The sequence below is a fragment of the Etheostoma spectabile genome, chromosome 13, assembly GCF_008692095.1.
Source record: "Etheostoma spectabile isolate EspeVRDwgs_2016 chromosome 13, UIUC_Espe_1.0, whole genome shotgun sequence".
Lineage (NCBI taxonomy): Eukaryota > Metazoa > Chordata > Actinopteri > Perciformes > Percidae > Etheostoma > Etheostoma spectabile.
Genome location: NC_045745.1, coordinates 18,801,390 through 18,819,285, shown reverse-complemented (window position 1 = coordinate 18,819,285; position 17,896 = coordinate 18,801,390). Strand labels below are relative to the sequence as shown.

Here is a 17,896-nt window from a genome sequence, read left to right as displayed (position 1 = left end):
ATATATATATATATATATATATATATATATATATATACTGCTTGAATTTGTTGATATTTGTTGAAAAACAATGTGTTGCAGTATATTATAATATTGAGGAGGGGATGCATCGTGATATTGGATTGAATTGTTGACAGGATATGCCTAATCAAATCGTAAGACCAGTGAAGATTCACACCTCTTGGCTAAATCTCCCCATCAATTCATGTGAACCAATCCCTCTTTCTTGTGAACCTCCAGTATGTTGTAAGGGACATTTTGTTCATGCCCAGGCCTTTTTCATATGTATGGTGCCAAAAAGTGTTGAATGTGTAAAATAACAGCAATGTTATCGGCATTCACTTTCAATAAAAATTATTTACAGCATTGTAAGTGCAACAGTGGACTCAGTTTTAGCCTGAGTGGGTGGCCACGGTGAACACCACTCTGACCTTAGTGGCTCTGTCCCAGCTATCTTTCCACTATGTGAATTATGACCACTGTTTTAACTAAAAGCAAGCCAGTGTTGAGTGACAACAGTGTGGATGTGATGCCGTTCTTGTTTTACAGGCCTGATGGGGTTGTTTATGCAGTGGTCTTATTCTAGATGGAATACTAATTTGTTGAAGGCAATATTTGCAACACCTACTTGCCACATGCTATCAGCTTTGCTTTGCTTCTGTCTATCAAGTCACAAAAAAATAAGGCCATAGGCTAATTATGTTTATTGTTGAATCATCATTCATCACTTGTTATCTTTCATGGAGTCAGTGCGTAGTATGTTAAAGGTGCACTATGATGCACTATGTACAAAACCGAGCAAGCCCCCCCCCCCCATGCTTCCGTAACTGTCACCACTAACAGTCATTAACCCCCAACCATGTTGTCGTGCCTGGCTAGAATGTTTTGTTGTGTTTTAGTGCTTATCCTGTGCCCCTAGTATTTGTCTGACGTTGACAACGCTTGTGTTGTCTCCCGAGACGAGGCTTTTTCAGTGTATTTAGGGGGCAGGCTCAAGGAAAGATGACTACGATTTGAGACAAAAATGAAATTGCACTGAAACTTTTTCGAACCAACAGTTCAGAAACCTAAAACAACTAACATGAATTTCAAATCTACCCCCCAAAATGATTTATTATTTTTCTGTCTTGTAAACAAATAAAAATCATAAAAATCATGAACCCAAGTGTCATTAAGGAACAAAACAAACACAAAGAGTTGGTCTGTACAGTTGTGCTGTTAGTTATATGTGGTTTGCTGCTAGCATGCAGACTGACGTCTGACTCCCCCCCTCCGGGGGGATTTGGGACAACGGCTTGGATTTTGGGACTGTCCCGAATTTTCTGGGACGTCTGGTCACCCTACTCAGTCTGTAGAGTTTGCTTTGCTGTCAAGACCAGACAATGGTGTTTTTCTTGTCAATGGGGTACCCTCCCTACAGAAGAGGGTTAAAGGCCAGCCAGAGTGAATGTGGTGGGTGAAGGCAGGAAGAGAGATAAGGGTCTGAAGAAGCGGTTCTTTTGTTTTAAATGCTTTTTTTCTTGAATAGGAGGAACTCTTTACCAGTTATGGTTATGTGATATCAGAATGAAGAGATTATTCAACCAGCAATGATTGATATTTCCTTCTAACATTTTCAAATGTCTCATAATTTGCACTATTATCAGTCATGGTTATATGTTCATGTTTTTGCTTTGAATTACCCCCCGACTTGGGTGATGTAGCATTTTCTATGTTTTTTTTCTTTCTCTCTTTGGTTAGATTGTTTTGCCTGCTTGCACCAGATCACAGTATTCTAACTGTTAAGTTGATGTTGTGGCTCAGAGGGAAAATGTGAGGCAAAGAAACTGTGTGAGGTGAAAGAGACCGCTACATGTACTGTGTACTACATGTATCCGTTATAAAAACGAGAAGTTAGTTTGTAATTCGGCTTTAAAACCCTTAGTGCCTAATTTCCTCAAATTGTGTCAAGTTTTACTCCTTAGTCAATCAATCTCTTTTTTGACGTTATTTATGCTCAGAATGTATCAACATGGTTCTTACTGTATATCCCTTGAACACTGGCACTCCTCCATGCATTCATAAGGAGCTCTTTTACTGTGTAAGATTAAAACAAAAAAGATAGAAATATCATGGGATTTTTTTTTACATGGTTACAGCTACCCATCAGCTGCTCCTCGTCGTTCAGAACAAAACACTGAAAACTATTTGGGAATACTCTTTGGTCAGCTGGGAAAACCCAGTTGCGGGACGTGAAAAAATATCCCTGTCCCCTCCCTCCTCACTGAGGTTGTTGTCAGTACTGGATCGTGATTAGTTTTACTTTTTTAAATATGATACTGGCTGCCCTGCTGTAAATTAATGACCCGATAAAGTATGATGAGTCTGTAATTTGACTCCTAATCAGCTCTGGCTCTTGCTCTGAGGCACACTACTGTAAGAATGAGTAAGTCTGTGGGGATCCTCCTCGCCCTTCCAGTTAGGGATTTGGGTAATGCTCTCGTTCAGAGGAATGCAGACAAACTGTGTGTTTATTTCTGCACATCTGCTGCTGATTGAAGATGGAGCCTAGTTTGTTTTCGTAATCACTGTTTGTTTTATGGATCTGTTAGGGTTCTAACTGAGCTTATTCACTGAACAGTGTTGATGCATATGGTGTGCTATGCCTCCTCAGTCATATTTAGCAATGCACTTAGTTTGGTTTCCGTTTTTAATTAGGTCTTGAGTATATTTAATCAGTATTTGTTCATGACCCGCTGACAAAGGGATGGTAATTGCTCCAATCTGAACACATTGCGTTGATTCTATGTGCATCTGCTCTCATCATATTAAGCTCGACAGGTACATTTTGTCCTGTCGTGAAGATACACGTCAGAAAAACCATTACATACTGAATTCCACTTACATACGCTTTAACACAAAGCAGCTTTCAATATAGAAACACATATTTTTTGCAGACTCTACCATAAAAACAAAGACAATGCTCTAGACATTTAATAACTTTGATTATTAAATCTTCCCTCCTTTTTTTTCTCGTTCTTTCCTCAGGTTAACATAATTCCCATAATTGCCAAAGCGGACACAATCTCCAAGAGTGAGCTGCATAAATTCAAAATCAAGATAATGAGTGAGCTGGTGAGCAACGGTGTCCAGATATATCAGTTCCCAACAGACGACGAAGCCGTCAGTGAGATCAACGCCTCCATGAATGTAAGTCATGTTGTGATACTGAAAAATGCCATACAATCAGTCTTTCTTTCAGTCAATCTTTTTTTTCCTTTACAAGAAAATACCAGATGTTTATTGTACAAACATGGATGGTGTTGAAAGTAGAAATGATAATATTGTACTTTTAGATTTGTAATACAACAGATAGGATTTAGATTTTGAGATATTTATATCTAGCCAATTGACTTGCAACATCAAGTTTTGAGCACCACATGTGTTACGCATATGGTAACAGCAGCATATGTTAACATAATTCTATTGTATTTAACATATGCTGCAAAGTATGTTTTTTTGTTTTATCTAGACATTTTGCAATCCCACAAATCTGTGAGTGTATACAGGAAAAAAAAGGAAAAAAATGTGCATGTTCTTGGACCTACAGCAAACATTATACATACTTTTACACAAAACTGTATGAATACTTGCTCTGTTCATTTGCACCAGTTCTCAATTCCTTCAATTTTAAAAATATTTTATGAACTCGATGGCAGCACATGCTTGCCTACAGCTGGCTTTATGTCATTTGTACATTTTCCATTGTAAATATGACGCAGTTTTTTAGAAATACGGAAAAGAATATGCGTGTAGCATTCTAACTGAACATACGCTTTTGCTCATAAATACATTTTCTTCAGATTATTTAGCCTTTTTTAGTTCTGATTTTATAATGAGAATGATGTGTATAATTACATTGTGCTCAAACACACACCCACACATGTACAAATGCCCAAACAGTAAATTATCTCTGCATTTGGTTTTCTTAGACACAGTCTCCTTGTACAATATCCCTATCATAGTCGGTTACACCAGCCAGCTGGTTTCAACTCACCACCTAATTTTTGAGGTTGTGCATCGGGAATGTTTTCCCCATGATGCTTCACTGTCGATCCTAACGAGGTGTAGTAGCTCTGAGAGCAATAAGAAAGTGTTTTATTACTTCAACAAAATAGGCCTTTCAGCCCCAACTGAGCCACATGTTATACTTAAAACACAGCTCTGTTGCAGCTCATATGTCAACGTGGTTACACTCTTCTCTGGTGTGGTCTGGTTTTGAAAGATAAGAGAGATGACAGCCACAGGGAAACAAGTTTTATTTGAAAGTAAACACTCAATTTTAATTCATCCTTTTTGTTATTTGTGCATAACAAAATGTTTGTGTCAAGTGCAATTTAAATTGTGAAGTGGTTACTATGCTACACATCAACATGTAAGGATAGAGGGGAAAAAAACTTGAAGAAAATGTAACTCAGAAGAAAGAGGGAGCTGGGAGTCAACTCCTATTAATGGCTCCAGTTACATTTGTGGCCTCTTGACCTTTTTAACACTCTACCGTCCTTTCCTGCACAGGCCCATCTGCCTTTTGCTGTTGTTGGGAGCGTGGAAGAGGTCAAAGTGGGGAACAAAACTGTAAGGGCAAGACAGTACCCGTGGGGTGTCGTGCAAGGTGAGAACCATTCCCAAGCAAGTTAATCAGGGTGTGTGGGTGTTTTCTGTTTCTCAAGCAAACATAACAGTGAGTACATGAAGGGGTCATTGAATGGGTTTGAGTCCTTTTTGTAGACTGCCACTGAATATTTAAAGCAAAATGACAGAGGGAGTGCCAAACTGTGATATTGGTACTTTAAAGTATTTAAAGTGTATTCTTGGTGCCATAGTACAGTTCTGTTAACATTTATTTTCAGTCTATGTGACATCTATGGAAAAATAGCTTTACTTTGAGATTACACGGATAAATAGTTCCATTTAAAAAAAAAAAAAAATAATAATAATAATAAAAAATGTTATTTCCACAAAGTGCCAGTTAATTTTTACTCAACTATTTCCTGTTAGTAACTGTTTGCTGATATATGTCCAGTTTCACTCACGTCACAACTTCCCTTTACTCGAGTGAAGCAACAGAATGGCCTTGAACAGTAGTTGTCTGTGTCATTGTCCCTGCTAGGTGACCCATTTGTAGGGGCGTAGCACAAAATTCTTAGCCCTGTAGAAAGGCACTTTCCATGGGCTCTTCCCTGCATCCACAGCTATTCATTCTAACATCTTTTTGGGTCCTACTCACATGAGGGCCCTGGGTACTCAGTCCCCTTTTTCTCCCCCAGTCCGATGCCCCTGCCCGTTTGAGAGCTAAACACCATTTGCAAATACAAAACTAAGAGAAATAGTTGTAATTCATTTTCCCCCTGTATAACAACTGATGATGCTGGATATTTTGTATGTCTGTTGGCTGGTTGTTAGGTTGCTTGGTTACAGGTATGAACTAGGTAAATGAGGTGGGGTGATAGGATACATTAAGAAATGGGAGGAGTACTAGATCATGATATTGGCACTGACTCAAATTCCCCACGCAGTCAAGTCACAGTATCAGTACTTGAACTGTGGTATAGTTTTTATCATGCCATAATATGGGTGTGTGCATGAATAATGATAACACAATGTAATGTGACAATTTGTTGCTTTTTTTTGTCATAATTAATAGTAAATTAAATCATCTTTGCTTTGTCAAACACGTTACCTGACATAGATGAGCACATGCAGGAGAATTGAGGAACCCTATAATTAACTTTCACCTTTCTACTTTGTGAATATAATTTTGGTCACACCCCTATTTGTTTCTTTATAGACGCAAAATTGAATCATATGATTCATCATAAACCGTGATAAATAAACCGTGTAGGATCTATTTTATATCATGTGCTTGTCGTTTGAGGATGTTCTGTGCTTATGGAGAAATGGCATGCATACTAACTCAGCAGCTGAGAAAGCAAGCTGTCCATCAGTATCCATGGTGAGAGATGTTCTCCTGCTCACGGCAGAGTGGCGAGTGCGTCCCACAGATTGCCTGTTTATTTATACACTCCCTCTTAATGCGTAGCGCCCTCCACAGCTGCGGATGGGACTTGATGCAAAGGGACACTGCAAAATGAAGGGCGAGTGGGTAGAGATTGTTTGGGAAATTTAGTGTGTGTGTGTGTGTGTGTGTGTGTGTGTGTGTGTGTGTGTGTCCGTGTGTGTCCGTGTGTGTCCGTGTGTGTCCGTGTGTGTCCGTGTGTGTGTGTGTCCGTGTGTGTCCGTGTGTGTGTCCGTGTGTGTGCGTGCATGGGTTGCTCATGGAGACATCACCATGGATTTGTTTCCCACAGCTCATTCTTCCATGCTTGTCAATGAGAGTAAAACCTTTTTAATTTGATAAATGTCACACACAGTTGTGCTGTGAGAACAACAGTTTAGATGGAAGTTATACTCTCAGAGAAGATCCTTCCCTCCTGCTTTCCCTCTCTTCCTTCTTTTTCTTGGTTTACTGCTCTTGTGTCTGCATCCGGTCTTCCCTTTCCTCTTAACATTATCCACTGACCAGTCTCATTCCCCAACCCTCAGAGGAGACAGTATAGTTATTTATAAAGCCCACTGTGTGTCTCCTGGGGGACGGATTCCTTTGGACTCCCATCATGAAGCTATAGTCCTGTCCTGTGACATACAGTTGTGCTGTCTACAAAAGGTTATTTTGGCTTTGCTGTAAACTAATTTCTTTGGGATTTGTCTCCATTACTCTTATAATGAATTACATCTCTGTCATTAAAACAACATTTGACAACTAAATCTACAAGTGTAAAACATATTTGTTTGCCCCAGTAAACTTTGGGTTAAAACCATCTTTAAAATGTGATTAGTTTAGAGTCACAAAATGCCTGATGTTGCATTAAAAGAAAATTGATTGAGCCTTTGGCAATTGTTGGCAAATTATTCATAGAAATGATGCTCTGTTTCCAATAGCATCATACAATATTTTAAGTATTATTTCTAGAGAAGAAACTATTTTATTTGTTCTTTGGTTTTGTTATTGTCTGCATCTAATTATCTTAACAACCTTGTCTGTCTCAGCCTGACAACAAACATCTAGTCTGATGGGATGTATTACAAGAAAACTACTTAGGTTGTAGTCAGGCCTGACTGCAAACTGATGGTCACCATTCATATAGCATGCTTTGTCAGATTGTCTGAGGACAGGGACTGAAGAGGACAGAAGTCTCAGTGTTTTACTCCACTCGGCCAACTGAAAGGAGGGCCTGTGTCAGTGGAAACAGTTTGCGGATGCCAGATGTCATATAGATGGGTTATGGTAACCTCTCAAAGAGCCATGGGAAATTTCCATAGACTTGAAGAAAGACAGAGGAAGAGCTGTCTACTGTGTGTGCGTGTGTGTGCGTGTGTGTGTGTGTGTGTGTGTGTGTGTTCCCTCAGGATCTTAATGCTCCAATATTGCTGAACTCCAGACATCTGTGACATATAGCAGACCCCCCCCCCGCAAGCTACTATGGGTTAATGCGACTATGCACACATGTTGAAGTGGGTGTTTGTATGGGAACATGGATGTTATCTATCACTGGCTTTGCATTACATTCTCAGTTGTTTATCTTTTTTCTTTTAATTACAGCATTTTTCAGGTTAGGGCTACATCAACAGCTATATTAGCAGCTCTGTGAGGCATGAATGTGCGTATCAAATAGTTGTCTAGACATTCACCAACCACAGATGGTGGTGCTAGATGAAAAGTTAAGGATCTCCAAAGTCATAAGGGTACATCTGGGAACTATTATGTCCAAGATTCTGTGCCAATCCATTCAGGAGATGTTTATGTTTCACTGGATAAGTGAAAACGTTCACCTGCTGGTGGCTCTAAAGGAAATGGATGGATGTCTGTACCAACTCTCATGGGAATCCAGCCAATAGTTGTAAACATGTCACTGAGACCAAAAAAGTCAACCTGCTGGTAGCACTAGTGGAAATGTCAGGGGTTACCAAAGTAACCATTCGTCTCCCGGAGACCATAGATGTCTATACAAAATTGTATTTACAGTAGATGAATAGTTGTTGAGCTCAGTTTTTACCAGTGTTGGGTCAGTCGACCAACTAACTGACAGAAATAGAGACTACAAACTGTTTTAACTTACCAAGCACTTACAGATAATGTGTCTCAGAGATTAGCTCAATATCCTGATTTACACATCGCTTTTGCAATAAAGGTTTGGGTTTGTAATTAATTAACAAGCAAATTAACTTACAACATTGATAACTGCAGATTTATTGCTGCCATGTCTCCGTTTCTGTTCTCAGGCTGGCGTGTGTACAGTATGTGTCTGCAGAGCCCAGTGCGATATCTTGAGGGCTCAGTGCTGCAGCCAGTCAGAGGATTGGCCCTCATTCAGTCCTCCACAGGGGGCCTAGTACAGAGAGACTATGAGATGCCAAATGAACAGGCAATTTCAGTAGCCTGGATGCAGCCCCAGAATACAGCTCATGTCTGTTTTTAACTCGTATACTCCCTCTAATGATGTGTGGTCAACCAGCAAATTTGAGCAAAAATAAGAGAGGGAGTCAGACAGCTGCGTGACTGCTACTTTTTAAGAGTTCTTTTGTGTGCAAAATGTGTTAAAGTAGACCAGGTTATTCACACTTTTTTGTAATTTGTAGTTGTTTTTTTAAGTTTAATGAAGGTCTTCTTTCCTTTCGTGGGTTGTTAAGCCACTGAACTGTGTTATTCTGCACTTTTGTGATGCTGCATTGTGGTTTGCTATCATGCACTGCAGGTTGCTTTCCCAGTATTTTCCATCAGCTAAATGCAATGTTAATTGGGCTTTTTTAATGTCATTATTGTAGTCTTTACATCCTCAGAGCTCACAGCGTGTGGTGGTATTCAAACACAACGTGCGTCCGACTCTCCACCACTGCCACCCTGGGGTTCATGGCATATGCTACACCCCTTGAAACGCCATGTGTCTGCACTCTGCGCAGGCCCTTGGCAACCACACACACACACACACACACACCAGATCTGAGACAACAGTATGTTTTTTTTATAGCATCTTCCTGAACTAATAATAGCACACGAAACATCACCTTTTTGTATTTTTTAGATTTTCAAAAATTGGAGGAGAATGAGCATATTAAATAATTAGAAGTTTTCTAAGGTTCCACATAGACTATTAAGGTGTTATCAAGTCTGTAAATAAGGGGGGTCATGAAGGGAGAACTTCATTTTCAAAGGGAGGAGTGATATTTTTTTAATTTCTTTTTTGTTTGATGAGAATGGGAGAGTCAGCGGAAAGGATTCTGGCTGTAAGGATATCTATGCCGGTCATGCTCATTGTTTTTATGGGCAAATGTTAACTTTAGCAAAACCTTTTTTTAAATTTGTTAATCCATCAATCCATGTTCTGCCGTCTACATTGCATTGGATTAAGATTGTGATATACTTTCAGAAGAACTGAAAATACGTAATAGCAATAAATAATCCTAGGCCTTATAGTTTCGACGGCATAATCTTGGTGCAACTTTGTGGACCCGGCAGCAACCCTGTTGCTCAATTGTGTACGGCCATATTATTACCCGCTTATCCAGACTACATCCTCACTGTTAATTCTACGTTCAGGCACCTGTGCCCACTTGCTCTTCTCACATTGACCTTAGTTGTGGCCTTAAACAAAACAAAAAAAAATCAACGTTGTAGAACATTTGTTATATTATTGACAGTGTAAATGAGGTGACGTGTGAGTAAAAAGGCTTCATCAGATTAGAAATGACCCTCCCCCGAGCTTTCAGTCTGTCAGACAGGAAACTCTCTCTGCCCTTTCCCCACCATAAAACCAGTTAACTGCGAGAGTCCCAGTAACTGATAAATATAAGTTGTAATTGTGTGAATTTATCAACTCCTCTTTGTTGGCTAAATGTGATACATTTATTTAATGGATTCCAAATGTGTTATATCCAGTTGTATTTCATGCAGAGTACTTAACATTCCTGTAGAGATGTGGTATGATTTCCTGCTTTTGAGAGAGAGCGATGGAGGGTAAGGGAGGATAACATGGTGACAGATGGGGTGTTAAAAAGCAGTGGCCAGGCAAAGAATGAAAGTGAGAAACAAAGACTATGTATAGGAAATAATTAACTGAACCGCAGCTGCTCTCCTAATGCTGGTGTGTGTTTTCCCTTTAGTCGAGAATGAGAGCCACTGCGACTTTGTAAAACTCCGAGAGATGCTGATCAGGGTCAACATGGAGGATCTGAGGGAGCAGACCCACGCCCGTCACTACGAGCTGTACCGACGCTGTAAGCTGGAGGAGATGGGCTTCAAAGATACAGATCCCGACAGCCAGCCTTTCAGGTACAGGGAGCACATGGAGAGGAAAAACAGACACAAAATCCCAAACCAAGGAGATGCTAAAGTGTCAACAAAAGGGACAGTTTCTTTTGTTAAGAGACAATATCTAATCTATTCCTGTCTGTTCTTCTCTCTAGTCTTCAAGAGACATATGAGGCCAAGAGGAAAGAGTTTTTGGGGGACCTGCAGCGGAAAGAGGAAGAAATGCGACAAATGTTCGTCAACAAAGTAAAAGAGACGGAATCAGAACTGAAGGAAAAAGAGAGAGAGGTCAGTCTCAAGGGAAATTATGGTTATAGATGTATTTATATTTAGTTTATAGATGTATTTGATTTGAAATGACTGCTGATGCATCCAAACATCAACACTGCTTGAACAATTCAGAGACTTTTTTTCAAGATATCCCGTACATGTGTAATGTAATGTTTATCTTTTTGCTGCTGCACAAAAACATCCCGTGCAGCACAGTACAGTGCAATTAGAATCAATTCAGTCAATGTCACCAATATAAGTACATGATCATACATGACAAACTGCCCTCATATTTAAAAGAATGCATGAAGTGGAGGTGAGGAAATGTGTTCAAATATCATCCGGTTTGTTTGCCGTCAGTTTGTCCCAGTTTCAGGTCCAATTCACCAGTTAGCAAGTACCAATTCAAATCTCGTGTCTCTCTTCCTGTCATCCCCGTCCTGTGCGTCCATCACCACCCTCGCCGCCTCCCACTCAGCTGCATGACAAGTTTGAGCAGCTGAAGCGGATGCACCAGGAGGAGAAGAGGAAGGTGGAGGAGAAGCGCAGAGACCTGGAGGAGGAGATGAACGCCTTCAACAGGAAGAAGGTGGCTGCTGAGACACTCTCCTTATCTCAGCCCCTCAAGAAGGACAAGGACAAGAAAAAGTAAGCCGATCCCACCTTTTTATCACTCACTAGTCTCATTCTTCCTTTCATAGCAGGAAGCGGCTTCTTCCAATCCTGCTCCTTTCTTTAACTAATTCTGTTATCTTTTCATTCTGTGCCTTAAATCCTGAAAATATTTCGCAAACTAGTTTCTCTTGCTTCTTTTAATCCCGTCTCTTTTTGCTCTCTAACCCCTGTTCAAAGTCTTTAGGCAGGAAGTGTGCTTTCTGCCAAGTCCTGTGGCAAAGTCTCACATTAATGAGCCTGTTGACTGAAGGTGCTGTGTAGTAATTGACCTATCTCCAATACACAAGCATTTCAGCTATTATAAAGGTCTGGCATGTGTTAAGGAAACTTGCTCCCCGTTTTGTCCTGCCCATGCTTAACATTTCCTGTCATTTCACTCTTTCCTTTTGCCTCGCTGTAATTATTCAGGAAATTCAGTGAAGAGGCAGTGAAGCAATTGAAAGCTTGTCTTATAAAATAGGTGATGCACAGTACAGCTCACACGGGGCAAAACAGATTGATTGTGCATACCATGTGTATCTACGATGGATGGCACAGGTATAAAACCAATACAGGCCTTTTAGCTTGTACACTACAGCTCATACTTCACTGTACTGTATTGTGCAAAGCATACTTTTCTTGAATTATTCTTTACCTTCCAGACAACTATTGGTGTCTGTTCATTTGCAGACATGTAGCAGACCCATTGTTCAGTAACCAGTCGCAGCAAACATCATGTCTGCATTTACTTACTTGTCAAAACTCTTTTTTCATTGTGCATGGATGCAGTCAGTTTACAGTAGGCGTTGTTTTAAAATGTCCTTCCTTGAAGGTGCATTCAATGAACCTTCCTTTTCTGGCTTTGATTTACCAACTATGCACACTATATGGCCAAAAGTATGTGGACATACCTTTTGTGTTTGGTCCCCTTGGATCCAATCAAGGGAAATATGAATGCTAAAGCACACAATATTTTAAACAACAGTGTTCTTCCAACTTGTTGCAGCAGATTTTTCCTGTTTTTCAAATGACAATGCTCCTGTGCACAAAATGAGCTCCACAATTACATTTTTTTTTTTCTTCAAGTTTAATGTACAAGAATTTGATTGGCTTGCACAGAGCCCTGACCTCAACCCCCATCCAACAACTTTTGGATGAATTACAAATTACGAATGAATTACATTATTACTTTTAGTGTATCTCAAGGCAAGTTTTAAGTCTCAGCAAGTTCATCTTTTATCATCTGCCCTGACAATATATCTGAAGCTAATGACTGTCTGGGATGTATAAAATTATGTGAAAAGTATGCTAAGCTGTGGACAATTATATGCATTAAAGTATCCATGGCTTGCAGTTAATGTCGCCCCAGTTGCATTCTCTGTAGCTTGAAATCTGACGGTTAATGTGAAGACGCTTGGCTCCATCTTGTGGCTACTCACACACTTTGCTGTCAGTGCTGCTTTAGGAAACTGGTCTTCCATTTTGTGGTTTTGTCATGCACATCCCACACGTCATCAGTCTACCTCTTATGTGATTAATTTACTCTCTAAAGTTTTATACACTTGAGGAAAAACACGTTTTAGCATTCCAGAGGAAACCTCCAGGCTCCCCTGCTGTCAGCTGACCTGCATCACACTACTCCTTTCTATTAAATAACACAAGCACTGGTATTTATTTAGCTGTAGCAGCTCTTTGCTTTAACTCAAACTTCATCAGTTTTCTATAGAAGTCTTTATTAATCACTTATTATTTCCACAAAGTTGTTTGTTTATTCATTTAATTTATTTTGTTTATTGTTTGTCATTGTTTTTCAGTTAATTTATGGGCGCTGCATACCCTCCCACACACGACCATGGATTTTTCCTCCATCGCCATAGCAACGACAACACCTGTTTATTTTGTTTTTTGTTTTGACATTCCATCTTTACATTGTGCACATGGACCAAAGACACTGAGGATGCTCATGATGAAGCCACAGGGGAGAAAGGAGTGAGAGAGGGTGAGAGATAATGAGGAAAAAATGTTCACTTGCCAAACAGTGGCCATCTCATTTATTCAGGATCTTTCATTCTATGCATTTTTGGACACACACACACACACACACACACACACACACACATATATATAATATGCAATTTGTTTTTTCTATGTTGTGATTTAATGTTTTTTTGTGTTTTTTTTCCATCAACTATTCACAGAAACGAGAGGTCTGACACCTTTTGGTACTACAGTGTAACCCAGTGGGCAAGTCGTTTGAAACCGCTCATTGTGTATTTAAAGAATTTAGGGTGTTCTCGATTACTTTATTGAAGGTATTAGTGACATCTTTCCTTAAGCTTTTTAAAATACCTGAGCTGTTTTGAAATGTTGTCCAGTTATAGTGTGCCTGTTAACCTTTTTGTAATCTTGACCCTTTAGTACATTTCACAGTAGAATAATTTCCAGAGCCCAAATAATACATTTAAAATAGCATTATATCATGCAATAAAACTGAGTACCTGTATACTGTATATATTACTGCATATACATAGGTACTGACAACCTAAAGCTTAGTCTTAACTCTTAATAAAAATGTATGCAATATTCTGGTGCTGTTTTGTATTAACTCAATAACGTATGTGAATATTTTCTAGAGTTTACCCAGTTTAATATGCAAAATGTATGTAAAGTTTTTGAATATATTATTGTAAGAAGCACATGACGGTGAACATTGTCCACAATTGTAACTTCTTTTTTTTTTTAAACCACTGTTTTGTGTGTGTGTGTATATATGTATACATACATACATACATACATACATACATACATACATACATACATACATACATACATACATACATACATACAGTATTCAGGAAAACATACACGCCTCAGCTCGCTGTAGAAGAGTTTACACTCCGAGAGAGAAGAGAGCAGCTGTATTTACTGTCTGTCGTTGGAAATAAATGTAACCTCCCCCCCGCCCTCCTCACTTTGATGTGTCTCTGCCATGATTTCTTTGATATTCAGCTGGGAGGGCGATGAAAGTGAAACACAGGCAGGGGAAGGTACTTCATTCTCACACGCACGCGCAGAGGCTGTCGGCCCAACAGTCTAACCCCAACAGCTGTCCGCTCAAGAGAGTGTGTGTGTGTGTGTGTGTGTGTGTGTGTGTGTGTGTGTGTGTGTGTGTGTGTGTGTGTGTGTGTGTGTGTGTGTGTGTGTGTGTGTGTGTGAAATTAGTTTTCTTGTTATGTCCATAACTGCACAGAATGTATGTGCGTTGCGTGGAAAACGGACGGCGGAAGTCACAGCACAGCATTGGGATGTTTACATAGTAATGGTTTTGTCTTTACTGTGAAGGCTCTGCCAGCAGCACTATCATTATTCTGTCCGCCACCTGCAGGGCTCCATGGCTCCCATCCAGCAGTACAATCTGCTCCCAGCTCTCTGTTCTCTCTATCCTTTAGAACACCAACACACTCTGCTAACAAAGTGGAGTGGTAATGGCTCTCTGACAGTCTGTTTACTTTCAGGACAACATGGTGGTACACAACAACATCTCATAGGCTTGAGGTAAAAGGGTTGGTTTTTGAGAGGTTTACTTAAGGAATTAGGAAATTACATAAGGAAGGCTGATATGTGGGTACGTTAATTGTTAACTGCACATTCAGCACACTAAAGTCATATGGAGCAAACTTCCTTTAAACTGCTGACTAGACATTAACTACTGGAGTCTGGTTCTTATGGAAACCCATTCCTGCCAGCTAAAGGGGGGAAATTGAGTTTAATGTTATCAAGTTTAAATAGATTTAGTATTTTGACTAACTCCTATTTCAAATCAGGGTTTAGAAAATTGATTCAGTAAAGGAATATTTTTGGATTTTCTATCTTCAACTCCTTTGGTATATTTACCATAAGAAGTTTAACTCATAGAAATACGTTATAACTGCTCATTTTCTTGGTCTGTATGCCACCAGATGTCTTGTTATATTTATGTTTTGATATGATGGTGTCTAGTACTCCCATGCAGCCAAATGTTTGACAAAACAAAGTCATTTAATATAATATCATAGTCCTCTAATTATAATTCAGACATTGAGTGGTCCACTAATTTAGCACTTAAACGAGGTATAACATTGATCTTTAATACCACACATTTGTTCTTCCTTTCAACATTAATTGCATTTCATGCTGCTCCTTTTCCCATTTTTTTAATGCTATAGATGCTTTTGAAGCTTTGGTTTTTTTTCCACATTTCTTCTCCAATGTTTGACATTTTGCAATGTTTTCTTACACTTTCTTCAATGCTTTTTTCCAACAAAAAGTGGGGGAAAAAACCTTAACCTTGAACCCTGCAGTAGTAGTTCCCAAGTCTGGCAGAGTGTTTATTATTTCAATTTCATTATGTCACCCTTGTTTGTTTTTTTACTAGTGAAAATGGCCTTCCATAGATAACATATACTCTAAAGGCCCTGCATGCGCATACAGGTGTTTAATTAACCTGGCTGATCTGACCTCTGCTGTGTCTAAAATCCCTCCCTATCCACTGTATTGACTGTCCAATTGTATATTACAAACTCCGTACGAACACACGCAAAGAAAAATATAGACCTCCATAACTTGCTCAAGGGCCCGTTGTCTCTAGATGAGGGGAATGTGTTCTTCCTCACTGACAAAGGAACAAACATGACCACCTTCAAATCACATTAGAAATTGATATATTAAAAAAAAAACTAAACACCAACACTTTTAGACTTTTGAAGTCATAGCTTTATTTCTGTGGTAGACCAGATAATAAGATAGCTGCCTCCAGTAAATGGAACGAATATGAAAAAAAAAACTTTACATTGGTCACTGCTGGTGTAGAGTCCAGCTTGACTAGATGAATCAAAGCAGACTTTACAGTTGAGAAAACAGTAACCGGTTCACATTAAAGATCACATTCTGAACACAGTATTTTCAGCAGCCTAGAGTCCGTTCAGTGTCTACAGGCTTTGAAAGCTTGGCAGTGGAGGTTTTTCAACATTAAATACAGTTCAAATTGAAAACATTTTGTCACCATATCAGTATTGGGATTAAACAGGACTAGGTGGTATTTACTAAATAAAAAAACAAAAACAAGATACTCCGTAAATTTCAATCACAATGTGACATTATTTGGGGTGTGATTATTTGTGCTCCCATACATAACAATATGCAATGTTTTTCTTTTAAATGAGAACATTAACGCTGGGTCATTAATCAGGTAATCTTATGATGTCAAAACAACCATTAATCGCCATACTGCTCTAGTGTTGAACTAATCTCCCAAAGGTGCTCTTGTTTTGTTTGATATGTAACAATAGTTGCATAAACTAAATCAACAGACTGAAGCATTAATGAAATAAAAGCATTTGCAGCAGTTAGTCAGGAAATTAAAGCTTTTTTTGTAAAATGTCGCTTTTGTAAATAACTGCTAAATAAAGTAGCACAGAAATTAGTACAAGTAATTAAGATTAAAATAATAAAAGGTTGTGAAAAAATAAGTATTTGCATAAAAAAAAAAAAAAAAGCTTTTCTTTATCTCAAAGTGCTATGTGGCTCTAGGGGAACCTGAGCACCAAACAAAATCAGGATCAACTCTCAAACATAAAAGCCATTCTTGGCTTCAACCACACATAAAAAACACACACACACACACACACACACACTACTGCCTATTCTTATCTCTTAACTCCCAACCATTTGTGGTGGATATTAAAAAGGACAAGTAGGTTAAAAAGTCTAAAACAAATATGGCAATAATAATAATAATAATAATAATCATAATCCACACACACCTCCAGATTCACATTTGGGTGTGGACACGTACATGAAAACACTAAAACAATATCTTCTATTAAATCCTTTTTTTTATGTTATGGCAGTAGAGTAACATCTGGAGTTACTTCAGAGCCCCATGTAACTAACAATTGAGGTCCTTAAATGTGCTGAACTACAGTATATTAGACTTCGGAACATTCTCACTGTGAAATGGGAGGACTAGTAAGAGGTGGACGGTGTGAATAAATGGCCGACTAGTTGACGGCGGGGTGCAGTGGCGGGCAGGGCCAGGCGTTTTCCTGCTGGGAATCAAACAAACCCTCAACTTCGCTTGCCTGCGCCCCTGGAGTCGTCTCCTCGTCATACAAACGCCTGAAACCGTCGTAGTACTCATCAGAGTCCCCCTGCTCTCCACCGGCCGGCCCCCTCCTGAGGTGCTGCGTGGGGCTCCAAGCTCGCTCCTCGTCCTGGATCTGGGCGCTGTCAAAGATGTAGACGGCATTTGCCGGCAGGGAAAACTCCAGGCTGCGTAGGTACTCGTCCACCATCTCTTTGCAGTGAATGAACTCGCCACTGTCAACCTGGGAGAGCGAGAGACATCGCAATGAGTATATGCCACAAAGTCAAGTGCTCCAAGCTGGAAATAAATGCAGTTTACCTTTCAGAAGGAGCAAATAAAAGAATCATTTGAGATGATCATAGTCGACAACTTTAAAGCCTTCACTGACCTTAGGGTGCAAGTACTTTCCTCACAGGTGTGCAGTAGCATTTTAAGTTGTACGCCTTTTGTGTCAAAGTTCACTAAAATAGCCTTTCCTTACCCCAGTGTGATCATTACTCTGA

General features: G+C 39.4%; 1 protein-coding gene across 2 annotated transcripts in view; it reads left to right on the top strand.

Moving 5' to 3' along the window:
• Window positions 1–17,896, top strand: part of septin8a (septin 8a) — a 39,195-nt gene that overhangs the window by 17,342 nt on the left and 3,957 nt on the right. The window contains exons 5-10 of one of the 2 annotated variants that reach the window (XM_032533284.1): window positions 3,028–3,189; window positions 4,555–4,651; window positions 10,198–10,366; window positions 10,501–10,633; window positions 11,094–11,263; window positions 13,084–13,359. In XM_032533284.1, coding sequence (XP_032389175.1) covers window positions 3,028–3,189; window positions 4,555–4,651; window positions 10,198–10,366; window positions 10,501–10,633; window positions 11,094–11,263; window positions 13,084–13,087 — 735 coding nt within the window. In that variant the 3' untranslated portion in view covers window positions 13,088–13,359. Of the gene's footprint in view, window positions 1–3,027; window positions 3,190–4,554; window positions 4,652–10,197; window positions 10,367–10,500; window positions 10,634–11,093; window positions 11,264–13,083; window positions 13,360–17,896 lie in introns of those variants that run through there. The other variant, XM_032533283.1, reaches the window with a different exon arrangement.